This window comes from Perca fluviatilis, chromosome 17, assembly GCF_010015445.1.
Source record: "Perca fluviatilis chromosome 17, GENO_Pfluv_1.0, whole genome shotgun sequence".
Classification (NCBI taxonomy): Eukaryota; Metazoa; Chordata; class Actinopteri; order Perciformes; family Percidae; genus Perca; species Perca fluviatilis.
In genome coordinates, this window is record NC_053128.1 from 17,992,042 (window position 1) to 18,019,344 (window position 27,303).

The 27,303-nt window shown below is 40.5% G+C and overlaps 3 protein-coding genes across 5 annotated transcripts in view; all 3 read right to left on the reverse strand.

Moving 5' to 3' along the window:
* The window catches only part of smtna (smoothelin a), a 3,992-nt gene extending 2,326 nt beyond the window's left edge, over positions 1-1,666 (reverse strand). Inside the window, exons 1-2 of the mRNA XM_039778888.1 lie at positions 1,225-1,666; positions 523-611 (exon numbers count right to left, since the gene is read on the reverse strand). Of these exons, the coding sequence (XP_039634822.1) occupies positions 523-609 (87 nt within the window). The 5' untranslated portion in view covers positions 610-611; positions 1,225-1,666. The remainder of the gene's footprint in view (positions 1-522; positions 612-1,224) is intronic.
* Positions 1,667-4,699: 3,033 nt separating this feature from the next.
* Positions 4,700-11,371, reverse strand: slc35e4 (solute carrier family 35 member E4). 3 transcript variants are annotated; one of them, XM_039780385.1, is made up of 3 exons: positions 11,228-11,371; positions 9,493-10,103; positions 5,773-6,305 (listed from the first exon to the last, which is right to left on the reverse strand). In XM_039780385.1, the coding sequence occupies exons 2-3, from the start codon at positions 10,082-10,084 to the stop codon at positions 5,773-5,775; spliced, it is 1,125 nt and encodes a 374-aa protein (XP_039636319.1). In that variant the 5' UTR covers positions 10,085-10,103; positions 11,228-11,371. The 3 variants fall into 3 exon arrangements, with proteins under 3 accessions (XP_039636318.1, XP_039636319.1, XP_039636320.1); XM_039780386.1 differs by lacking the exon at positions 11,228-11,371 and adding an exon at positions 10,204-11,161; XM_039780384.1 differs by lacking the exon at positions 11,228-11,371 and having other exon boundaries at positions 4,700-6,305; positions 9,493-11,155.
* Positions 11,372-12,299: 928 nt separating this feature from the next.
* On the reverse strand, positions 12,300-26,952 carry osbp2a (oxysterol binding protein 2a). Its single transcript, XM_039780741.1, has 14 exons — positions 26,481-26,952; positions 25,114-25,319; positions 20,218-20,468; positions 19,929-20,097; positions 19,100-19,220; positions 18,930-18,996; positions 18,689-18,826; positions 18,348-18,593; positions 17,392-17,512; positions 17,096-17,199; positions 16,768-16,863; positions 16,038-16,222; positions 15,693-15,913; positions 12,300-14,753 (listed from the first exon to the last, which is right to left on the reverse strand). The coding sequence occupies exons 1-14, from the start codon at positions 26,645-26,647 to the stop codon at positions 14,611-14,613; spliced, it is 2,235 nt and encodes a 744-aa protein (XP_039636675.1). The 5' UTR covers positions 26,648-26,952; the 3' UTR covers positions 12,300-14,610.
* Between the last annotated feature and the right edge of the window lie 351 nt (positions 26,953-27,303).

Here is a 27,303-nt window from a genome sequence, read left to right on the forward strand (position 1 = left end):
GGGTGAAGAAGAAGACTCCTGTTCCTGAAATTTGGATTTTGAATACGTTTGGTCCTCCATGTTTCCTTCTTCAAACTTGCCGGGGCCGGGAAGCGACGATACCCATTAGCAGCATTAGCAGCACCTGGGAGTTTATCATGTGACAGCGGAAACGCGAAAGACGGAGCAGTATGTCCTGTATGTCCCTTACCGGCTAACGTATTTCAAGATGATGCATGAATATGGAGAGTCTACCCCAGTTCATGCAAATGCAAATGTAACATTTCAAGCCAAAAGGAATACTTGGAATGGATGGTGGAGGTAAATATTCATGAAAAAGGACAAGTTTGTGAACGGGCAACACAGATTTTGATAATGAACAACTAAACACGTTACACACTGGACCTTTAAGATTATCTGTAAGAATTAATATTTTTCTCTTTGCACAAAGGCCACTCCCTCCTTTACAACACTGTCGGCATGATACACATACATGATGGTAAGAGACACAAACTCATTGAATGTAACATATCATTGGCTCACCATCTTGTTGAGAACCTCTTCATCCTCAATAGCAGCCAGTTCTTCGCTGGTCATCGATGCTGGTACAGCATCAGTTTTTGACTCCATGTCTGTCCATATTTAAGATACACACATTTCTTGAGAATACTTAACAGGACAGAAACTGAAAGACATCAAGTAAACACGCAGAACCACACTTGAAAATAAAAAGAGGCAAAAGACCATCGCCTTTCTCACGTCAATGCAGCAACATAGCCTGAATAATCATATTTTTATCTTTTACATAGAATTTAAAATGTTTGAATTATTTCCACAGGCCAAACAGACCTGACACTTTTAGTTATTTACACTTAACAATGTGCGAATGTCACAGAGCATGAAACCCATTTAAATATAAACAGTTGTGTTAGTCCTAACAGACACAAACTGAGCAGCCGTGCTAAGAAATGTTTGTCTTACTGAAGTACCCCTCAGTGTATCTCAGCAACAGGCTGAGTGCAGCACAGAAGAGTCAAAAACACGTACAAATATAGTAATGTAGGGGAACGAGACCATAACTAAAAGAATCTGATAACAGCGTAAAACTATGCGCTCAGACACAGTGAAAAAGGAGTTGCAGTGAAGCCTAATGGCACAAGATGGGAAGAATTAAGTCATACAAATGGGAAAAAATAGACGCTGATAATACTGATTGGTGGCTGTTTGAGGTGTAGTGTCACTCACCTGTTTACAGGATGCAAACTTGTGTGTCTTGTGGAAAGTCTTTGGACTTGTTAGAAGTTTTCAGCCTCTCCTCGATCCTCCTTTAGACTTGTCTGGAGAGCTGCGAGAGCTCAGTCTTGACATCACACCTCACAGCGCAGTGCTTCATAAGGATGCATGTTTGGAGAGCGAGTGGAGGTTGCTTACATGAACCACCCAAGATGGGAAGGAGGAGAAGTCTCGGCAGAATCTCTCCTCCTCTTGTCACTGCATCCTGGATGATGTCACATGAAACTTTACAGGCCCGAACTGTACTTTGTATTTGTTTTTAATCACAATTTTGACTTTGTTACGCTTCATTTGGAGGGGGCTGCAGGCAAATCTTTTGGCTGGAAAACAAAGAGTTAACAAGGGAAAAAAATGAGGAGCACTGCCTTATTCAGGCAAAAGGTTGACCAGTGGCACCCTGTTTACAGAAGTAGAGGAATGTGTACAAGAGAGGGGAGAGCACGCACACACACACACACACACACACACACACACGCAACGCACACACACACACACACACACTTTCGTCTGCTGTGAATCAGCTCTTTTAACTCTTTTGTGAATGCAAAATACACTAAAACTAATTTAGTGCTTCAAAGTTAAGGCAGATTAAGAGAACAATCTAATAAATCCGAAATCAGACAAATTGCTCCACCAAGTGGTGAACACTCTCACAACTGCTTCAAAATAACCTCACACTGTATGACAACAGGCTCAGGTCCGGTTTCACAGCAGACATTTTTGACTTGTTCTAATAGAAAAAACACCGGTGTTACTAGTACGATGAACGATGGCTGTGTTGTCTTCAAGCGTCCCAGTAAGTCACGAGAGTGTGACGGAGGGACAGCATGCACAACACCAGGACCCTGAAACTCAATCAGCTAAATTGAATTCATACAAAATTTGAAATGATCATTCACACCAGTGCTTTTAATACTGCGACGTGTCAAAATAAGACCTGTTTCTAGAAAGGCATGTACGGCCGACAAAATTAGTGGACTAATCGATCAGTAGAATGACAGAAAATGTATCAGCAACAATTTAAATAAGCAATTACTTGTCATTTTATTAAAACCAAAACATTCACTATAGTTCCAGCTTTCCAAAGTGAGGATTTGCTGATTTGCTACATTATTTCAAAATGAAGATGTTCTGTAGCGTTGGTCAGATGAAACAGCATTTTAAATGTGTCACTTCTGGGATCTGACATCTGAGAACCTTCAATGGCTGATTTGCACAGTTTTATAGACTAAATGCTTCATCAAAATCAACAGATTAATTGATAAAGATAATATTTTGTTGCATCCCTAAAGGCAGCTTTATCTGAAACATTGTATATTCCTGAACATTATTGAATATTTAACATGTAAATGGAAAATTACTGTTAATAATTAAGTTAAAAACTAAAATCAATCAAGAACAATTAAAAGGTAAAAAAAAACCTTTCATAGCCTTTAAAATACCATAAACATGTAATTAGAAGTCAAACGTTTTATCAGAAGGTTGAGAAACTAAAAAGCGAAAGAAACCGAAATTAAAACTTAAATTTTATAAAAAATATATAGGACGTATGACAGTGAGACTCTAATTAAGTAATAAGGTGGTTTGTTTCGTAATTGTTTTTATTGTACCAATCCATTGTTGTTTTTTTTCCAAGCAATTGCAGATCCTGTGTCTATGAATCGCCCATATCGTTGCCCCTAAACAGATTCACCTGTGGCTGCTGTTGGCATTTGAAGTATTAACCAAAATATTTGAAAAGAAAATGACAAAATCAAATCACTCTTTTTTTATCTACAGTATGTCCAAATAAGGCATGAGGCAAATGTTTAATTCTTAAACCAGTACAGTTTAAACCAGCCATGTATGACTATAAAATACATTATTATCATAAAATAACTATTTACACCAAACTAGCTTTGCAAACAATTAAAACCAGTATGTACACAGAAACCGTAGGCTTTGAAGGCATCGTCTTCATACCTCTGAAGTGCAAAAGTTTCTTTGCCCCACAATTCTATTAATCTACTCAACATAATATCCACGAGAACACGCAGCCAAACCTGCCAAATTTCCACAAGTTTGTGATTGTTAAATGAGATTATAAAACCAAATAAAGAAAATGGCCACTGAGGCTGTTCTGATCATAGGACATGATTATGCTTTAAAATATGTTCTATCTACTGAACACAGTACAATCCACCACATGCTGCAGGTTTCTTGTGGTTGTTGAAAAGCTGCATGATCTCAGTCCAATAGTTAATAATCTATAAAACACAAGGGCATAACAAGTCCAACAGCTGAGGTATCCAATAATGTAAAACCAGTGAACTGATCTGCTGTACATATTCTTTAAACATGTAATTGAGAATCGCTGACATCAAACTTTAAAATGTGTCATATCTTTTGTTCCACTATTTTCAACTGGGATTTCTGAAAAGCATATTGAGTTAATATATGATGATCTAGACAATGTAATATTATGAATGGCACCCTTGAAATATTAAATGTGTGTGTGATACATTAAGTCAAATCTTAGCATACAATCCTGCCTGCAGTTTTTCTTACGGCAAAATATGCAGAAAATGGGGCAGGTGTCATCAAAAAAATCTTTCATGGCTTTGTTCGTTGTCTTGTGAAAGCTCAAACTGTAAGTGAGAAATGATCATGTCTGGTCAATGACAGAACCAGTATTTCGACACAGCGTGACCAAAATAACTTTCAAAGACATTTGGCATATCATACATGTAGAAGGGGGTGCACAGTAACAGACATCCTGGGCCATTTAAGATTCTTTCAGTAGCAGCGGCATGCAGTCTTCTGTTTAGTATATCTGACTTTTCTCTAAAGAGACAGGAGAGAACAGTGCTGTCTAATATTACATGTATGCATGTGCAAGACACTTGAGGACCAAAATCTACAGCATCGTTAAGCCAGTGACTGCTATGACCATTCAAAAATAAATATTTTCTTCCACATAAATAAAATGTTTTGTCACAAAATAAAATCATGTCAATAAAATGCTTTTCAAATACTGAGAGAAAACATACACGGTCCAGCAGAGGTAATTTTTTCAAGATGTGCTGGTTAGAGATGGTCCGATACCGATGCTCCGATACTGCCTAAAACGCTGGTATCGGCATCGGGGAGTACTGGAGTTTATGCACCGATCCGACACCACGTAATAAAGCCCTAAAGAAAATCTACGTTAAAGTAGTTTATTCATGTTCTTTTTCCATTATAACTGACTGTCAAACTGGATAATAAAAGAAAGTTTTGTTGCATTCATTGTTTGTGTTTATGTTTTACAAAGAGTTTAACCTGAGCCAGACCGATCATATCACATCCATACAGGGATAGTAGTATACAGTTGTTAAAACATAATAAAATATATGACACACTGGTATCGGATCGGTCCTCGGTATCGGCCGATACGCAAGTTCAGGTATCGGGCCATCTCTAGTGGTGTAACCAACTTTTTTTTTTTTTTTAAATATCCCCCACAGAAATGGACAAATTTAATGACATTGGTTAGGATTTAAGAAGCAACCTTAAAGGACATCTCAGTCGTCTTTTTCCTCATCTCTTCCGCAGGGAAAAGACATCTAAAGTTGAGTGACACTCCTTAGAGAACTTGTGAACCTAATTATCGAGGAAAGCTGCAGTGAGCGCACGGCTGATAGAAATAATTGGACTAATTCTACAGAGAGCGCCTGAGAACAGAATCTAGGCCTTAAGTGGGAAGCCACAGTGAGGTTCATAACGGAGGACAAAACACTGAGATCAGGCCTCATATTTTAAAAATGTGCTTCAGTAGAGGGGAAGAGGCGTCTCATTGCACAAAAATGTTGGCTTTGTCCATCACTGGAACTTCAGCCTCTACATAAGAGTTGTAGCATCCTTATTTAACAAGCTTCCTGCTTCACATACCAACAACAAAAGCTGCCAAAAAAACAAAACCCTACCATGACAGGGCCAGGTGAATGTCAGGTAACAGTACCATTAATATATATTTTTAATACAAATTGTGCCCATTCAGATTTGAGGCGCAGTGCTATCTGAGCCTCAACGTCACACAAGGCTCTCTGCAGCCTGCAATATCCACGACAGCCACCCAAAACATTTATTAGAGCCCTCTGTCAATAAGAACATGTTCACAGTGGAGTAGAATGAGTGACAGTTTGAATACCTCATGAGGTATCAAACCGTTTAGTGTGCTCATGCATGCATATAGCGCTATAGGCTGTGTCTGAGTGATTTACAGATGAAGGAGAGAATTTAACCATCACTGTGACAAATAAAGGCAACCTTTTCCTTTCTGCAGACACTTCTTGGTTACCAGCGAAAAAATAAACTGGCACAGTGAGGAAGTAAAAAAATAAAATAAAAAGGATCAGATCATCAGTGATGATGGCCTTATAAGGTCACACACCCTCTGCTGCTCTTGGCCACTTACAGACACACAGGGCAGAAAACTACAGCCGGGGTTTAACATTTTATTCTCTCCTTCATCCCTTCAGTTCAGTCTATCTTGTCTTCTTGTTTCCCGTCTGTTCTCTGCTGATGATATGTTGCTTCGGGTGCACTAGCTTTGTCCAAGTCCTCTCTACTTGTAGTGTTAGAATCCTCCTGTCTGGACTTTTCAGCTTTGGCCCTGCGTGCGTCCAGGAAGCTGACGATAAACTCTGAGTTCTGATAGATGAGCATGCCAGACAATGTCAGCACCGCGCCGGCACAGCTGAGGGCGGACAACTCGCTGCCGAAAAGCAGCTGAGACAACAGCAGGTTCCCCACCACGCTCAGGTTGCCGAGGATATGCAGAGTGACAGCAGAGGTGAGTGTGATGACGCTGCAGCTGGCCAGGTTGTACATGACTGAGCCCAGACAGCTGAGCAGGATAAAGACCCACAGGTGGCGGTCGTAATGAAACGGTGACTCCAGCACAGCCCAATTTTCTAAGGCCAGAGCTGCCACGGTCAAGATGCAAAAGCTGGGAATGGACATCAGGTAGAGCAGGAACACAGAGCTGATTTTTTCCTCCTGAAGTAAGATGCCTGAGTAAACGGAGAAATGTATATAGTGGTTACAAACATGACATAGGGTTAATTGACATAGACAGTGTCATGTGTAAAACAAGGCTTTTACTGGAGACCTTTAAACAACAAGGCGTGCAGTGTTCAAGAAAAGTAAACAAAAGTAAAAAAAAAAAAAGGAACAACAACAGCAATGACCAAGTGCTAGTTTGTGTCTTTTAGTTCACCGCTTTAGCGGTAGACTGTTGTACGTCCCGGTGTTGGAATCCTCTACAGCACGAAATCCACGTTGCTATTCTGTCCGGTAGATACCGGTCGTTTAGGCACCGGTGCCATATTAGCACGGGAGTTTAACGTGTGCCGTTCACGTGAACAGAAAACTGCGCTGCCTGTATCTTTTCACGCCAACCCTCCAAAGAGATGTATCAGCCTACTTTAAGTAGCGGAGACAGTAAAAATGTATTTCACACTATTATTATGGTTAGCCTTTACAACTGATCCGCGATTCACATGCATTCCGAACTGTGAGTGTTGATCCGTAGGGACCACGGATCAACTACTACTGTACAACCACTGTATATCCGTATATCTAATACCGACTCTAGAGGCATAGTGGGAGAAACAAAGTGTCTCCCCTGTGTTTTCTGACCACGGTGGGAAATCTGTAGCAGGAAAAGTTAACCCCTCTCCTTGGTTTCATGTTGTTTACGGAGAAGGAGAACCTGAAAATGAGAACGGGGAAATGCAACGCTACCAAGCCACGGCTGAGCCACGCGTAGTTACATTTTTTGAGAGGTGCACGTCAGGCTACGGCGTAGGGTAGGTATCGCCACATATGTACGTACATACCCACGGCGTCGATTTAACGCAGCAGCATAAATCAGCCTTTAGAAAGGAAGCATAAAGAAAGGTAAGCTAAGCTAACATTATCAATATGCCGCTCTACCAAAACTCTTTAGAAATCTCTTCACCCCTCACCCAAAGTGATTTAGCGAATATTTGCTATACATATTAGCTAGTTGTGTATACTGTATGTTTCAGGGATCTAGTTTCAGTTGTTTGTCAGTTGTTTGGTCTGCTCCTGGTCTTGACTCAGTCTCAACCTCTTAAAGTCTTGGTCTTGTCTCAGTGTCGATGCACTCTGGTCTTGGTGATGCAACACTGGTAGGCGCTAAGGCAGCTTGAACACTCTTCACTCACTGTAAACACTTCCAGAAACATGTGCACTACTTAGTGTGTCAGAGAAAGTTAACGGTTACAACAACAAGTGAGAGAGGATGAAAATAGTTTGTTGAAACTTGAGCCATCGTCCAGCTAGTTTGGCACCTCAGGATGAACTCAAATGTTTAGCCATGATTAAAAATAATAGTAATGAGCAGCAGCTTCGACCAGCTCAACCTTGTTTACAAATTCTTAACGCAATGAAGGACTCAAACTTTCCTTCCTATATATGTATTTAACAGAGCAACTTTCTAAACACATCTGGAGTCTTGTACAGTTTGTCACTGAGCAGCTGTACTAGAGTATTTGAACTGATGACCTGATAGTCACAAGCCCGCCCCTGAAACCGTGAGGTGCCTCTCTGCCCCACGAACAAAATATGTAGCATTACATCCTTCTGAGCAAAACTGAATATCTGCTTTAGTGTTACGGAACAATAAAATACAAGTCCCGCCTCCATATACTCCTATATTTATTTTTAGAAACTCATTACTTTCTTTTTTCTTCTCCGACCACTATCCAAATGTCGTAGAGACTGACGTTAGAGAAGCTAATCCTCTGCACACTGAAACCAACTTTAAAGGAATTCCTTCCACAAATGCTTCCCTGAAAGCACTGAACATTAGATAAATGAGTACATTGGATAAGTTAAGTGAAGGCACTACTCAGCCTATGACATCAATTCAAGAAAGGAATCGGTCTTTTTCCCAGGACATGTTCACTTTTTTCACTATAGCCACACTTTTAATCTGAAAATGAATGAAAATGTTTTGTTCCAAAAGTCTATAGTTTACTTTGTTTCACTAGGATAATCCACTCAATACACAGCAAACAAACCAAAAAATTATAAATTTACTAAAAATGAGTCAAGACATTTTAAACTGTTAACACTGTTTCCGAGCCACGGTTTCTTGAATGCAGTTTGTATAAATAGTTTATTCAGAAAACAGAAACATGGGTGGCAATGTTACCAGTCAGACAAAGGATCAGCATTTTCCCATGGTGTGCAAAAACCCCTCTCATTCTAATTCATAGACTATTGATGTTTGTATCATGTTCCCTAAGAAACCAGACAATATGCCACTGTGACTTCCCACCTCAATATGTGGGTGTGTTACTGGAATGAGAGGTGAATCACTAAAAAGGTTCCAGGACCACAGAACGGGGGAAACACTAAAATAACCTCTGATGTTTGTGGCATGAGTTTAAATTTCCAGTAATAAACTTTTTTTTTTTTTTTTTAAGTGCCCATATTCTGAAAAAAGAAATCACTTTTTCTGGGATTTGGTGTGTCTCTGGTGCTTCCACACGCATACAAACTTTGACAAAAAAACATCCATGCTGTTTTGAGTGAGATACGGGTTTCTGAATGTGTCCTGCCTGTCCAGCTGGTCAAAATTTGCACGGCTTTCTATGTCACTAGCTGAAACAATGGGCCTAGGGGGCTAACCATTAGCATGGTAGCACTAGCATTCTAGCTCGTTCTCAATGGCAAAACACTGCTACAACACACACAAATTCACCCTAATCTACAAAATAAATTGTATAGAACTACTTCCATGTCCCTGTTCTGCAGGAATTCCATGCAAAGTGTGAAGTGTGCCCTTGCTTAGAAGAAGTCTCCCGGCTAATCCTGCCTTGTACTGACCGAAGTTGGAGAAACAGCTAGCTAGCTCATGTAATCCTTACCTAGCTACTGCGCATGTGCGACTGACAACAAAGATCTTACAGAAGTTGAGAGGTCTCACTCTGTAGCTAAAACAGAGACCTGACACAGGGTGAAAAGAGGAGCTGCAGCAATGGGCAGTACAACAAAAATATGGTGTTTTTTGAAAATTAAACCATGTAAACCTATTCTGATACAATCTCAAATTACAATTATGAACCTGAAAATGAGCATAATATGGTGACTTTAAACATACAATGGCTTCTTTCTATAGCGACAACAAAAACACAACAAAATGTAAAGTCAACAGTTGGTACTTACTCTGCTGAATGGACTTGACACCCCTCAACATGGTCGCTGCAAACACAAAGAAGCAGCCGGTCTGATCAAACTGGACCTCTCCCATGATGCCGAAGGAGGCTCCAAGGCAGATGGGCATCATGGCTGTGTATTTGAGGATGTGATGTTGTTTGCCCAGGATTAATGTGGAGATGGCCAAAGTAAAGAGCGGGGTGGTGGTATAGATCATTTGTGCAAACGACAGCTGGACATAGTTCAGACCCATGTTCCCAAAAGCGATACTGGCACAAAATGTCAGACTCAACAGGAACACCTTACATTTTGCACTGTGGGTCAGGTCCTGCTCCTCGGCCCCTCTGTGGCGGATCACCCGCAGTTTGATCAGCCCATAGTCCACCACTATGGCTGTCAGCATGTGCAGCGCTGACAGCAGCAGAGGGTACCTGAAGTTGTAAACGGCAAATATCCATTTGTTGAGGCTGGAGATGGTGGTTCCCGTCACCAGCCAAACAATAACAGCTGACAGCAGATGGAGCATCTCTGCGGGTGGCCTCCTTCTGCCTCTCTCTTGCAGAGTCGCCTCGCATTTTGAGAAGCCATCGGCGTTGATCATGTTCGTATCATTGTCCTCTCTGAAAGAAAAACACATGTTGAGTCCGTACCTCTCATCTCCAACTGAGATGTAGATCAAACCGGCAAGTTTGGGGCTAACGTATAATTCGCGTAAATAACCTGCGACACAGCGGGTTTTTTCTCTGTGGTGGTAGCCAGTCTTTACTGTTCAGTAAACCTGAAATTTTCAGCACCGCCTACAGACACGTGTTTCTATTTTGCATGACTGGCTTGTGTAACTTACTCCGCGCAGGCAAAATGCCATATGCTGGACCATAAAGACAGACGGGGGAAGAATGAGGAGAGCTGTTCAGGGCGGGCTGAAAAACAGCACGCGCCTTCTCCGCGACTGAGCGGATTGGTTATTTTCCCAACATGCAGCAATGACGGTGACGACTTCAGTGATGCACCAAAAACCTCAGCACTGTAGTAAACAACATATGTGGCGACTTAGGTAACGATAACTGGATGTACTTGTAACTTAGCTAATCTTATAAATATCAGACATCGCAGCAGCAGCTCATCTGACATGGGTTATGACTTTCTCCACGCTTTAAAAAGCAGCTTACTTCATTGCCCGATGAGAGCTTGTGATTTCCTTTCCCAGCACTGTAGCAGAGGGAAACCCTGACCCTATGTTCGCCTGTTACACCCATTACACCACACAACATTTAACCGTTAGCTAACGTTAGTTTGACAGCGGTTTCATGCTGGGCGTCTCGTTAGCTGACACAACAAGAGAAAAACAGTCCCTTTGTCTGACAAAATAAAAGAGTAACGTTAACGTTAAGGTGGGTTAAGTTAGCTGACCTCTGCTACGGACTGTCACTTGACACCAGGCAGCTATATGCCTTTCTGCGCTCGTGCTGTCATGCTCTCATAATACATCCATGGTCATGCTAAGGTATCGCGCACTTGTTAGCTAACGTAAGGGTTGTTAGCTATAAAGCAGTTCTTATAACGTTAATACGTCCATGGTCATGCTAAGGTAGCGCGCACTTGTTAGCTAACGCAAGGTTTGTTAGCTACAAAACAACAACCGTCACTCTGACTCGACGCGGTGTTAGCCTACATTTGTTAAGTAGACATTAGCTACGACTGTGACAGTTACATTTTCTGAGAATTTGAGTTTCGTCGTTTTTACCTTGTTCTTCGACGAGTACGTTGACAGGAGCTGGCAGCATCCCTAAAATCTCCTTCAGTCGGTCAGCGTACTGTCAGACCGGTGGCAAGCCGAGGCGGCGGACGCGCTTTGGTGTCATTGGATATTATGTTTAAAGGGCCATGCCGCTTATTTATGGGGGGCCGCATGCATTGACATATACTGTACAGTACATGTTTATGGCTGCATGGTGCAAGCTGAATGCAACCTCACCTGTGCAGATTTTGAAGTGTTGGAGCAGTGAATCCAATGAAAATGATGAATTGCCTTTCTGTTATCATATGAAGTGTTCAGGGTGAGATAGGAAGCATATAGTAGTTAGCAACAGCTGGGTTTAATTTGCAAAATGCAAATAATGACCTATAAAAGATGCATCTGTTCTTTGTTTGACTTAAAGTAAGCAAATTGGAGACATCACTGCAATACCACCATCCCATTCAACTCAGTGTTCCTTCCATGCACAGGCTTTACACATAATCTCACTACAGTTCAGTTCAGACGAAGTATAAATCATCACATATACCACGAGGAAATTCAGATGGTTTACTTTTTCTTTGATTAAATTCACCATGGAGGAAAAATCAATCAAACTACTAATACAATCAAATCAGTCTTATCCTTTGTACCATCTTTTAAAACCTGTATTCTGTTTGTTATTGTTTTGTTATGAACTTTGTGGAGTTTTAAAGGTACCACAAATATAAAATGATAATGTTATATAGTTCTGGGAAAGAAGCATTTATGGAAAGTCTAGATATCCACATTTCCTTTGGCATATCTTAAAAGTTAGCACACCTTTTATTTATCATCAGATGAGACATTTCTGTTGCCTGGTTTGTTATTTTGCACTTATGACAGCGGCTGGCATTCAACCAAGATTACCAAGATAAATGTATTGTTGGCCTCGAGGCATCAAGACAGACACTGTTTCTCTGGATATCTTCTGTATCATCTGTCCCTTGTGAGTTAAAAGACATACAGCGTTGTGGAGATAGGTCTGGCAATGCGAGACTAAAAGACATGAACGTTGGTTTGACAGAAAATAACAGCAAGGTGACAGCTTTATGTTTTTATTTGATTGCTCAAAAATACATCATTTTCGAGGTCATTGGGCACAAAAGGTGAGTTCACATCATGTTTCAGTAAGAGTCCACAAACTATTAGCTAGGTGAAGAGGCTTTCCTCTACAGAAGTGCTTGAGCACTATTAAACCATGCATAGCTATATGTTGCCATGGAAACCTTTGAGATTATGTAGCATGTATTACCTGCAGGAAAACATAACATTGTGCTTTATTTGAACAACACCTTATTTGCATCATCAATATATATCCTATGAACTTGTATTCATAATTTAATTTCCCCAACATCTTATTCACTGGTATACAATCTTGACTCCATTTAAGATTACGTATACAGATAGAGTTTAAGTGCCCAAAATGTGAATGTTCAAGTAATGTGAAATAATATTTTCTTAAAGTGATTATAAATGAGGCAATTCTATTTATATTCTAGTCTTGCTATATACAAGCCAAAAGCAATCAGGCAATTATACATGTGCATCATGCCCCTTTATAAAACACTAAAAGGCTGAAAACCATAAATAAATAGGATAATATTGGACACATAAAAAACTCAGCATATGGATTGCTAAGCCTTCTTTAATTGTTATCTGGTCCTTGACTAATAAATAATAAACTGTATGAATCTGATTTATTTACATAACTATAATTTAGCTAATGCAATACTGTTACCAAAACATCCTTTTCGTGCTTTTTAAACACGTCTCTGACCTGGTGTATTTTCTTCTTAAGTGACTAGTTGTGTTATTGCTGACATGTCCAAATAAAGCAATTTTAGGATAGAAACCACTCATAGAGCTAGCCATTTCTAATATTTTTACAAGGGGAAACAAGTTTGTTGCTACTTACCAAGATGATAACTCCTGATATTTGAGTAAAATTCACCAAAAAAGATTCACCCTGAAGTACACATGTAAATACCTTCAAAAGAAAAAATAGCCTGCCGGTCTTCTATAATCTGTACAGAATCTCAGAGAGTCTCACAGAGTTTGGATGCATTGGTTACTACTGGCTTACTACTTCATTACATAACTAAGGCTAAAATAACCATTAAGCACCAATATAATTCCATGCGGAAGAAAATCCCCCAGCAGATTTGTACTTCAGTCTTAAGATATTCAAATTGATACTCCAGTAATTTACTGTTGCACTTCCAATAAGTTTGGGGATTTGTGAGAGACAAATTTCAAAGGGAGTGGTCAAAATATATGTATGTATCTATATAGAGAGGTCGAGATATTCTGACTTTGAGTCCTACATTTCCCATAATGCAACTCAATGGTATCTTATAACCTTGCAGCTTGGTAGAGTTTTCAAACTGCTTGTTACAAATTTGTACAAGTCCAAGCCGAGATTACTCAAGTCAGTTTCTCTGACTTGAAAAAGCTCTTCCAGAGCCTGTGAAAACACTGTGTAGTAATCTTCATATGAGGAAATGGTGGAGTGACCCTTTAATGTAAACAGAAACATAATTTCAAGATCATGTGGAAAGCAGTGGTTGTCTATAAAACAGCACGACGAATTCAGTCAGTTGTCCTTTCAAAGAGAATGACATCTACCTTGGTTTTCAGGGCCCGGTAGCTGCTCGTTAGAGGCCAGTCAGACTGGACAATAACTGTAAATTCTTCAAATACAGTTTGGCAATAGTAAAAATTCCCAAGAATCAATGGGGTTCAATAAATAATGTTTTACTGTGAAAAAGCCTTTAAGCACAGAATAATGCGTAGTCCTGCTACAGTCCTTTAAAAGCCTGGTGTCTCTGTCAGAGCCCAGCATGAGGAACATGTTGTTCCAGCTCCGAAGAGAACAAGACATTGCTCATACCAGAACTTCCGGGGCACTCCTCCTTGCCCCCAAGTTATCCCTCATACTACACACCCATTGAAACGTGTACGTCGTACGTACGTTGGTGCAGAAATACTTTCTCTGTAAAGTATATGTTTATCTTTCAGCCCCACACACACACACACACACACACACACATTAGAACTATATATACTCTCATAAATCAGTTCTTTATGGTGCTGAATAGGTGTACACACAATACACAAAATGAGGCCATGCATTCTGAAAACACAAGTTATAGAGCAGAAGAGAGTAGATTAGTAAGTGGAAGCAGGAGCTTGTTTTGTGCTTGAAAATCTGGGAGTGACGGCCACTTTCAACAGCTGGTTCACTCACTCTCTTACACACACACACAACTGTCCATAACTTACGCAGTATCCTTACATCAGGAGGAACCACTCAGCCTGTCTGATGCCACGGTGTAAGGGCAACTTTTGTCCTAGAAGATCTCAGGGCATTGACTCCAGTCCTGTCTGTCTTTGGCCTCCCAGTAGCCGCCCCTGTAGATGTAGGTGCTTTCTCCCGTTGTATCATCTGTCCTCTTCTCAAACCACAGTGGCTGGTAACCTTCGATGTCTTGCCCTAATGACACAGAAGCATGTATTCTTAAGGCATTGCTCGAATGTGTCCTATTTTCCAGAATATCACAATGTCTTACTTTCTCCTTTCACTCTAACTATTACACCCATCTTGGAACATAATCAGAACTCTTGTCAGGAGAAAGGTGAATCCAAATTACTGGCATTCACTTCGTCCGAAAGGCTCCTTTGTAATCTTACAATTACTGCCAAATCTGCAGTTAAGGTGATTTTAAGCTTTGACTGTATATGTCCCACTTTAAGAAATAGACAAAAAGTTTTTTAGTTTAAGGCTATAGTAAAAATGATGGATAAAGATCAGTAACCTTTATTCTTGTTGGATGCAAATTTAGATCTTGCTGTTGCCCACGGCCAGTGGTTAAACCAACATCTGTGTTGAAGGTAATGTGAATGACATGTAAGAGGTAAAAGGCAGAAACTCTATCTTAAAGATCTCCTCCAGACATGTTTTAAAATAATTATTACTCTACTTTGAAAAACAATTTGTGTCTGACACAAAAAAAGTTCAATTTCACAGTTAAAAAAAAATCTTAGTCATATCTACTCCTTCTCCCTTCTTGAACAATCCAGAATATCTGAATATGCAAATATTATTAATTTCAAAATTAAAACTACTGGATACAAGATGTCTCCTACTTCACTAAAAAAATCCACTCTCAGTGTACGTGCACTGAAGGTTTCAGTTTCCACATCGCATTTGTGTAAATTGCATATTGGCCCTAGCATCCAAACTAGTTGGGATGTCACAAAATCCTGCTTATACGTTTATGGGTTAAACTCAGATTTCAACTGAGTAGATACATTTGAAAAGATCCTCTAGTCTCAAACTGCACATACATCATTCTGCACAGTGAAGCTCAAACATCCGATTGAAGTAACAATAAGCGAAACACATTTTGCTCATGGGTTTCCTTGTTCTCACCTTCCTCCAGGGCCTGGTTGGCTTGTGCCTCCCTTCTTTTCCTCTCCAGCCTCTGACACTCCTCCAAACGCTGCTTTTGGGTGTTTGCTTCATCCCACACACCTGCCTCCATTAGTCGCTGGTCTGGCCGTAGACGACTGTCAGTGGGCGCAATACCCTCTTCTGGCTCATTGAGAGTCAGAGCCAAGGAGGAGAAAAAGTGCATGTTCTCTGCATTATCTCTGGAGAGTGAACAATAGAAGAGAAAGAGAAATAGGAGAGGGCAGATGACAAAGGGGTGTAGGTTGAAATGCCACATTCAATCTTCAAGGTAAGGTAGAAATGTGTTAGATAAGATTGACATACGGGAGAGGATATTTTTTCCACAATAGTTTGGGCTGAAGGGTCTGATAAACTGTCTTTTGTTTGCCTTCAGACCCTCCGCATCCTTGGCTGCTGTCCACTATTTTGGCACTCTCCATCTTGTCGTCCCAGGTTCCTGACAGGATGTAACGGGCTGTGCCCTCTCTGTCCTCTATCACTCCTGTCACCTAGAGACACCAAAGAAGATCACAGACAGGAAGAGTTCACTTATATTCACTCTCTGACTGCTAGGCACTGACATATTCACAGCTGGGTACTACTTTCCTTTTTAAATTCTAATTTGGGCAGCTCCTTCAGATTTTGAGTGTGTTTAAATCATATATCAATTGTGCTCATTAGACTATATCAAACAGAATAAAAGTTGAAGAGATAAAAGGCATCTGCTCCTCACTAGCTGATGAGTGTGACTTTCTCCTGGATAGAAGCTTATATTATGACACAAACATGGTTTTTAGGAATAAGACATCTCGTCAAGGTTATCCACACTGGTGAGCACTAAGAGGATACAAGATTTATTAAACATCTTGAGTACCAATATTAGACAAGAGTGACGCAAACAGCGTTTCTTGACACAGTCATGTGTAGCTGCAGTGTAAAACTGTGTAAATGCAATGAAATCTGACTGAAGGCAACCAACACAGATGGTGGTTACTGCTATCTGTCTGTTGCCCATCTGAAACAACTCCCTACAGAACGGAAACAACAGACTTACTTTACGTGGGACTTCTCTGGAGAAGTAGCTGTAGGGGGAGAATTTGAGACGGCAGGTGTCCTTGGTATTGATGTTTACAATGTCAATGTCCCCAGACTGCCAACAGCAACAGACAGGAAAACAAATTACTTTCCTCAGTAACACACACACACACACACACACACACACACACACACACACACACAACACACAACACACACATTTTTGGAGTGAAATTCTACAATATAAGTGATTACCGGTATTTTCACTTTTGTACTAGTCTAAAAATAAGCAGAAACTCACAAAAGGCAGATTGTGGTTTTGACAGTTAAAGTAGAGAGGGGCACACCTGATCAATCCAAAGTTTCCCCACAATAATGTTGTGCACCGTTGAAGTCACTTTGCTCCACACGTAGTGGTTTCCGCTTGAGTGGAACTGCAAGTGAATGTTTCCTACAGTGATGTGATGGACGACACACAAACATCAAAAAGGTGAATAACATTACAGTTTTATAATTACTTGAATATGGTGAATTATTCATGTTCCAAGAAATATTTTGTGTGTATTTACAGATCGTATATGGCTTGTAGTGGTATATATTATACTGTATAGTGATTGTCAAAATCAATTCACTTGTTTCTTACCTAACGGCATGACAGAAATATATTTCCCACGAAACTTGCTATCAATAGTGATGTGCTGCCATAGGGTCCATCCTCGCTGTGATGTCACATGGTGGGCAGCAGCTGGTGGGTGATGACTGACCTGTGGGTGAATGGTATTAACTGTTGTCAGCAGAGGCAATATAGACCCCATACTGTATTGATGTTTTTGTACTTCACTGCGGTGTGTGTAAAATATACCTGTAAAGCCAAATTTCCATCAGGCACGTCTGTGCTGCCTTCCGGAGGCGCTGCGACCCCCGTGAGCAGTCACAGCCATTTAAATCAATGCTTGATATTCCACCACCCGCATCACGGCGCATCCCAGAAGCGTGCGAGAAGCGGCTCTCCACTCCGCTCCGCTAAAGATACGCACCAGGTGGTCGGGTTAGCTCAGTTGGTAGAGCAGGCGCACATATATAGAGGTGTATACCTCGACGCAGAAGGTCCAGATTTGGAGTCCGACCTGAGAGGATTTCCTGCATGTCATCCCCCTCTCTCTCCTAGCTATCTGTTCTTTCCATTAAAGGCTGAAATGTGTGGGGTGTTCTATCAGACAGGCAGGAAGTGAAACAGCAAAAGCATCCAGTCAATTTACCAAAAGACACCCCCCAATATCTATGTCTCCTCTACAACAACATGGACAACGAGAGATTCATCTTGGTAGTGGAAAAACACAATAGACCGCAAACCGTTTTTATAAGGAAAGAACTCCAGAAAAGAGAGGGCATGGAGTTTAATTGTAGGAGTGCCTGGAGTGGATGGTAGATACTAGCTTAATAAACACGTGATTATTCTTTCAAGCACTTGAGTCGTGCAGGCAAGACACTCCGCTTCTGAGACACTCCCGGTGTGGTAATGGACGGAACAGCCGACATGCAACACAGACGCGCCTGGTGGAAAATCTGGGTAAGGACATGTGTCTGTGTTTGTTTCACCTGCTCAGAGATGGAGCGATAACCATACTCCTCCAGTCGGTCCAGCTCGTATGTCTCCCCCAACAGAGGGTTAAAGGGCTTGGCTGTACGATGGACTGTGGTGGAGTAGGAGGAGACAGAAAAGGCCGCCACCAGGCACATTTGCTCCAGAGTGGAGTCACAGCGGGCTGCCCGGTCTAGAAGCTCGCTGTACTCCAGATCCTCCGTCAGACGCTGCAGCATCGACAACGGCTCGTTGAAGTTTACCTGCAATCCCACACAGACAGAAAAGGTCTCCTTGTAAGTCAATCAAATTCCAAAACTATATTACAGCCAATTTGTACTATTTGTTTTTCATTTACAGGCATGGGTATCTTGGACAGGTCTTTGCCAATACAGTTCTTCATGATGCTCCACAGGTTAAGGGAATAATTGGGTTTGTCAGGAATGCGACTGCGTCTTGTTCTTCGTAGCTGCATGTGGTTGGTGCCTGAGCTGTCCTGAAAAAATATGACAACATTTTACATGTTTTTAACTTTAGTGTAAGTGCATATCGGTGTATATAGCAATAAGGAGTAAGAAAACAGCATGCTTGGGACCTACATTCTCATTGTGAGTCCAGTCATTGGACATTCCTCCGCTCATCATACTCTGATTACTTCCTGAGCGCCTGAGAGAAAGCAACATCATTAAAATACAGTTTAAAGTAACTGTGCTTGTGGCTGATCAAGAACACAGCTCTGATATCGGTCTGTATAGAGATGATTTCTTACTTGTGCTGTATGTTGCCACTAGTAGTCACAGTTATGAATGCATGGGAGTCCTCCATGGCATCGAAGAACTCTGCCTCTTCATTCTCGTCACTCGCGTCCCCCTCCTGAGACCGCTCCACACCTACAGCAACAAACACAGGACAAGGGGATGGGTTATCTGAGTGTTTTCAGTATAAAAATCATACATATTGAGGTGCTGCTTTACAAGGGGTGGCCAAATAACAGTGACACCTTACCATAATACGTGAGACTCGATTCAACTTGATTATCATTGCTTAATTGTTTGCATCTGATGCTTCAGCACTTATTTGGCCTGTAAGTTGCTTTATGTTGCCATGAAAACTAAAAAAATAGGGAATAGTAGTGGCAACTTAGTTGCTGCCTTGATTACAGCTATAAGTAGCAACCATTGTAAAATAATTTAATGTAGCTAAAAAAACAAGTCTGAAAGATTATGAGAATATATGCCAAACAAAAAAACTGTGCTAACAAAGAGGAACAGCTGTGACAAAAAGACCCTCGACAACACTAATTGGAAGGCATTCAATGAGATATTTGATTCACACGCTAATATCTATGGCCTCAAAATGTGTTTTCAATTAAATCAACTATTATACCGGTCACGTAACTGGTAGTTTAGGAGGGCTGTTTTGTTAGGTATTTCTTTTACTTTCTATGTAGATAAATGCACTAAAGATTGAGATATGATAAGTCTGACTGAGCCACATTTCTGTGGTAGACATGCATCACTAATAATGGCCAGAAGAGGGCCATATTCTTATTCTGGGTAGACTATACTTTGCCTTTCACACTAAAGAGAGTGTCTCACCTGTATATGAGGTGGGATTCTCCTTCCAGGCTCTCTCTAAGCTGTTGTGCTGTTTGGCTAACTGTTCGATGGTCTCCTCCAGATGATGACGCTGCTCTCTCTCATGCTGCAGGGTCTTTTGCCACCTCCGGCTTTGGGATTCTGCTACGTCCAGAAAGTCACGACAAACCTAAGGGTGTGAATACAACACACATCAAAGCCCTCAAGCTGCATTCCCTCATTAAAAGAGACAACTGACCAGTCTCCCATTTACAGTATACTGTCGGAGGCTTGCATCGTGTGAACTCACATTGATCATAGCATTGGAGGTGATGCGGAAAAGGGTGGCTCGCTCATTAACGGATTTCACTCTGTCTGTGCTGTCAGCGGAGCCACGCAGTTCCTCAAGTTCGCTGAGGGAGCGCTGGAGGGCGGCGCCGTGCTTTCCTATCAGCTCATTACAGGTGCTCAGGTCATCTAGCTTGCTGGCCAGAGTCTTGAGCACCCCTTGGGTTAGGACTCGGTCCTCCTGAGGCACAGGGCCTTCATCTCCTGAATCATCTTTACAGAAAGACAAAAAAAGGCAGTGCACAAATTACATAATTTACCTAATATGATGGGTATCATTAGAGGTTATTATGTCTTAAAAAATTGGATGCTTATGGTGGTATAATAATATACTGTAGTAAACAGTACACCTCTTAGCAGACATTGGAAAAGCTATTTTAACTCAAAATTTAGATTGAAACGATTTGAGAGAGTGTTTGTGAGGAACGGATGGAGGAAGATAATCACACTTTACACCCTGGTCCCCCACACCCCTTCCTCTACAAGATCCGAAAGCTGTGAATGAACACCGTTGCCCTGGAAACGTAGGCCTGTGCAATCAGGAGGCTAGGCTATTTTTAGAAAAAGAAAAGAAAAAAAAAAGGATGACGCACTACCCTTTTCCTCCTCCCTTTCTCCCCCTTGTTGGCATGAGCTGAGCCATCAGTCTCAGGGATTTGAGAAGGAGAGCAGGGAGACTGGGCTCATTATTTAGTATCATACTTGGTCTGCTTGTTGATTATAGCTAAATCACTATTATGAGTGAAATTTTCAAATGAAAAACACCTTTTTTTGGTATGGCTGCACCATGAAATGGAGACTGTAGATGATTGGTGCATACCTTTATACATATTTTCTTGTAATAAAGCCTGACATATTTAAAACTAAACCTTGGGATTTTGACTAGACTTTTAAATAAATACCGAGGCTTTGACTAGTGCTTGTTCGCACAAGCACATTTGTAAAAATGGATCGGCCAAAAAGTCTGTCGGTTGGAGAGAGTAATAGATGCTATGCTCTATTATTAAAGCTTCTCAGTGAAACTAGACATCATTTAAAAGATTCAAGATGCCTATAAAGCTCTACTGTCATTAGTACAATTTTAGATAACAGCTGGTTTCATGCTCTAGATGCGTCTGCTCCGTCATATGTAACTGATTGTGTGTGTAATGTTGATTGAATCTAGGCCAGTGTCTGCATTCCCTGTGAATACCGAAGCAAGGAGACAAACTACTACCACTATTAGAGGGGAAAAGAAATAAAAACAATCAGGGCAAACTGGAATTACAAAATCTCAGGAGGAGAAGATTAAAAATGAGAGGGTAAAAAAAAAAATCCTTCAGGCATCTGTAATGGTTTCATGACCCATATACAGCAGAGAGAAAAGGATCTCACTTTGTGACAGTTTGGCTCAGGTTTAAATTATTTATTTAAATGACTTATTGTGCTCAAGTTGTTAAAACACTATATTCTGAATTTGATCCAGCTGCTATTTATCTGGAAGTGCACTTATTCTTAAAGCCATAAAACACAATAACATATACGTATGGGAGAGGCTTACTGGTCTGCTCTGTGTACTAATGGGTTATTTTTCACACAGGACACTGGAGAGTCTGAGACAAATTGGTGACTCATCGTTGAATCATGAAAACACACCCACAGGTGATAGCAGGAGCACCGACATGGACAGTGTCGGAAGAGAGAATCAGAGAAAATCAGGGGATGCACTGTAAGCTTCTGCAATATAGATGAAGCAATCAAAGTCTGACTGAAACATGCTGAAAGCTTGCTGTAGCACAACCTGAGCTACACTGTTCCTCGTTGTAAACAGTTATTTGGATTCACACTCACATATGTTAAACTTTCACCCTGGATTCAATGGTTGTCAGAGAGGTTTGATTTTATATCACAACAAACCTATATCATGCCCAGCTCCCAATCCTAGGTCATGTTTTCAGTTTTACTTTGCTCACTTCCTGTTTTATTTTGAAATTCACCGTGTGTTTGTGTTGCAGGTCACTTTCCTTCCAGTCTTTGTCTGCCTTCCCGCCTTGTGTGATCACCTTCCCAGCCCTAATGTCTTGCACCTGTGTCTAATTGTCTCTATCCTCTGTGTATATACACACTCCCTCGTTCTTTATTCTCTGCCAGTTTGTCTTATACCTTTGAGTTTAGCATTCCAGCTGTTTACCCAGTGAGTTTGTAAGTATTTCTGATCCTCTGCCTGTTTTTGCCCTGAGTCTGTGTTTAGATTTACCTTTTTGTACTGCTTTCCAGTGTTTTTGTAAGACTGTTGCCTGTTTTGTTTTGTACCGGTGTGTACAATAAATACTTTGTTTGACTGTTACTGTGTGTCTGAGTCCTGCATCCTGAGTTCCCTGTTTGCCCCGCCTGACAACCTAGGTATTATTTATTCTAAAATGGTACTTGTGTAGTTGTTGTGGGACAGCTATTACAAATGAGGTGCCAGATAACTTACAGATAACAGATAAACGCAACATCCACTTCATTACTGCTAATCCACTTCTAGCCAATTTGTTTCCCCTGCTATTATTGCCACTAAGCCCATAATCAAAGGCTCATACATTTATTATCTTTATTTATAGTCTTTACATATACACACACACACACACACACACTTCACCAAAAAAAATAAGGATCTGTGTTAGGGTTGGGCATTGAGAATCGTTTCAAAAATTACGATTCCATTGGAATCGTTTCTTTATTGGAATCGTTTGGAGGATTTGGTTTCAAATCTGATCATGGGTTCCAAATTTAACATGCGCAAGTTTTGGTTCTCGTAGCAGCCAGGCACTTGTTGTGTTGCAGCCTTGGAGCACAGTAAGCGGTAATCTAGTGTGGCTTTATTTTACATTGAAAAAGCCCCGTCAAACTGCAACCCACCATTGAATCAAAATAAAACTTTCCTCTTATTTGTGAAATAAGCATGTGACCACCACTCAAAGAATCGGAATCGAGAATCGATAAGAACCGGAATCTAAAGGAAGAATCGGAATTGGAATCAGAATCGTTAATATCCAAACGATAACCAACCCTAATCTGTGTGTGATCTTACACATGCATAAAAACACAGCCCAAGTTAATTTGTCTAAAATTGTGTAAAGCAGACAGTATTACCAATGTTTGTTCAAAAACAATACATTAGATTAGGATATTGGTGATTTGTACTTGTTCCAATGTTGTTGCACCAATAAAAATCATATAAAAAAATGATTAGGATATTAACATACATGCTCAGATTATAAATCTATGATGAAAATCAATAATTGAAAACAATCAAGACAAAACTGTAACAGCACTGTAAAACACAATTTCTGAACCGTGGGAACCTGAGAAAGAAAGTAAGGCTGTGTTAAATCTTCTAAAAGGGCTCAGCTCCATGAACCTGGTTTAGTATTTTTGGCTGTAATTACTCCCAGTGAGGCAAAATCCATTGTTATAGAATGGCAGATACATCATAAACACCTCACACATCAGTCATGGTCTCCATAGGCTTATGTGGCCAGACATTAGCATTGATTTGCATCTTGCATCTTACTCAGCAGGCACACACGTACAGGCACACACCTCTTACGAACGATTCCTTTTAGCAGCTGTATTTACAGTAATAATCTGAGAAAAAGTAGGATTTAAATCAGTCAAATACAGCACATTCGACTGAGACTGACAAATAAATACTGTCCTGTTGTCAATTTGAAAATTGCGGTGCCATTTTGTTAACTTAAAAGCAAATTCTGCCATGTGAGAAATCCATTTCCAAATCCATGTGGCATTTTTACACAGACATTTGCACAAAATAAAGCCAAACTTACTTAACTCCATAAACAGACAAACTGCAATGATTACAAACGCACACATGCATGTAAGCAAGCACATAGCTTCTATCTTAATTCTTATTCTGCTCTTAGTAAAATAATTAAATGGTTACTTACGAGGTGAAACTCATTGAAAATGCTACACTCATGTCTCCTTTCAGTCCACAGTGTATGGTGAAAAAATATTTTCAATGAAAATCCTCACACCCTCTCTCTTTTTCACCCCTCATGCTATCAGAACAGGAGGAGGAGTCTAAAGGAAGGTCATTTCATTCAGCTCTCACTGTCGTCATACTGAAGGAGAGAGGAGGGAGAGAGAAGACGTAGTGGGAGGGAGGTGGTAGCTGCATGGGATTTTGTGCACAATTGTGGAGAAGAGAAGGAGAGAAAGGGAGAGAGGGGAAAAGATCCACTATGCATCTTTACCCTTCTTGTCCACAAGGAACAAATTAGGTTTAATAGCAGCAAACTAACTGACACATAGAATACAATACATATTACATAATATTATTTTATTATTGTTATATTATATCGTATTATATTGTGTGATAGAGTCCTGAGGTAAAAAGTGAATATCATAAGGAATATGTAATTTAAAATGACATTATTTAATGCAGGTTTTACACACACTTGCCACAACTGAGTGTCTCCATCAGAGACACATGGGACACACTGCCCTCTTGTGGCATGTTGTTTATATAACATTAAAGGCTACTAATAAATAAAATACGCATTCAGGTAAGTGGGTCTTGGTTGCATGAGCCTGCATTCAGGTTACAGCTAAAATTAGTTTGTCTACCTTGGACATTCTCAGATGAACCATGTTGTTTCTCTTAAGGACATATTTGGGATATTCTGTAAGTTAGAAACAACAAATCAATGAAAAAAGAAGAAAAGTGGCTGGTTCGCCTGCATGAAAGGGCTGCCCATTTTATGATGTCACATTATTTCTTTGCACCAAGACAGCACTGTGTGTGAACATTGATCACACAGTTTTACATCAAAATAAATAGGTCACACAGAATATACAATTTCCATCTTACCTGAATGATGCATCATAAGAGTGGAATTGGCCTTAGCTTGCTGCATGGCTGAGACCCATCGCTGACACTCTCCCTCAGAGGTGGCCTTCAGGTGGTAGCTTCGGCCTCCACTAGTTAACACCAAGTGGCAGGTGTCACCCACCTCAATGTATGCTGTAGCCAAAGGAATGGTGCCTCGGCAGGTGTGTGCCATCTCTGCCTGAGTCCTGAGGTAAACAAACAATTGGAGAAAAGATGAGCAAAATTGGTCAGCTCTGGTTTTGATTGATTTCAAAGTAGTTTACTGTTAAAATAGCATCCCAATAAGTCTGTCAAACATGATGAAGCCTTTTCTCTACTGTCATGCTTTGGACAATCTGCAGTCTACATTTCTCTAGAGGCTTTGGACAATATGTACTGTAGCTTATGGCCCCTTCTGTAAATATATTTTATATTATACTGATTGTTTTTTTTTTACAATGCAGTTTAGCATTCCCTTGAATGACATTTAACCTACAAAACATACATTTTATATTTTGATTATTCCATTCGTTAATTCAACTGCCATATTCCAAATGTATTAGTGATATACAAATGAGCCACTCTTAGGCTTCTTTATTTCAGAATTCTTCCTTTTTAAAATTCTGTTTTGCATTTTATGTCATAGCTACCTTATTTAACGCTAGGCTAGCTATATCTTACGTTTTCTCTACAGGTATCAAATAGGCTCTTTAGGGGTGTTTTTTCCTTTTCCTGGATCTCCCTCCATTATTTATCTTTACCATAACGCTATAAAGGTTACAGCAACCATATATTAGAAATTCTTTGGTTACAGTTAACAATATAGCTAGCTAGCTATGTTCTTTGTCGTTTGATTACAACTTGTGCAAACAAATACAAGTCAAATTCAACTAACGTTAGCTTAAACTAGCCAGTTAACGTTAGCTAACCTACATATATGCATTAACGCTACAACTTGGTATAATCTTTTATGAAATCCGCATTAAATAGGTTAAAATACTGTAGGACGCTGTATGTAACTAGCTGTTCAATTAATATTTATTATTCGCAACTCATTTTTCAACAACATTTTTCTTCTAGCGTTATTTACAGTCAATGGTTCAGGTGATTTTTGTTGTTGCTAATTTGGCATCACTCGGGCACTCCCTCTTCGGCCATTTAAGGAGATAGCTAAGGTAGCTACGTTAACGTTAAAAAAAAAGTTATATTTCCCATCCAAAAAAAAAAATCCCTTTGCAACCAATCAACTCTGCCAAAGTGCGGCTAATACATTTAATAATTATAAAATAATATAAATAAATACTAGCTCTAAAATGTGTCAGTCGAGCCCCAACGGTCGCTGTAACTGTTAACTTTAGTACCGTTACCTGTAGTAGGACAGCAGGCCGTTACTGAGGACGAACCACCGCCGCTGGTAACCTTTAAGGTAGTTGGTCCATTTAAAGAGCCAGCCTTTGTAACTACCGGTGTCCAAACACGGCAGCTGGAGCCCCGGGAGAGTCGGGGAGGGCAAACTCTTCACCAGCTCGTTCATTTGCTCCTCTTGTCCGGTAACGTTGCCGTCTGTCAACAGCTGTACCGTTAGATAGCTGCGTGAGTGAGCCGGCTGCACTGCACTGTAGCCTACCCTACGCTAAAGCTACTGTAGCTTGCAGCTGTTTGGTGAAGCTATGACAGTGTGCCCTATTTACCCTGAGCTAGTTCTACAAATTATCTATCTATCTATTTTAGCTAGAATCAGATACATAACAACTACATTATTACATTAACGGTTGAGCCTGCATTTTGACTGCGTGTAATAATAAAGCCTGTGGATGTGTGAGAGAGAGGGAAGGGGGTCATGTTGATGACGTCCTTATTACAGATTGTAGCATATGGGTGCAGGATTGTGTGCGCGCACACACACACACACACACACACACACACACACACACACACACACACACACACACACACACACACACACAGACAGACAGACAGACACACACACACACACACACACTGCAGTTTTCTACATCATTGCAGGAGTCTGCCTCGAAAACCGTTTGATATTCATTCATGACAAAAAATAAAATAAATAAAAGTCCGAATTAGAGATTTGCATGGCTTCTTTTGAGAAAAAAAATAGGAATGAGATTGCATTTCCCTAACAGTTAAAACAAGGTCAGATTTCAAAGACTTAATTCAGAA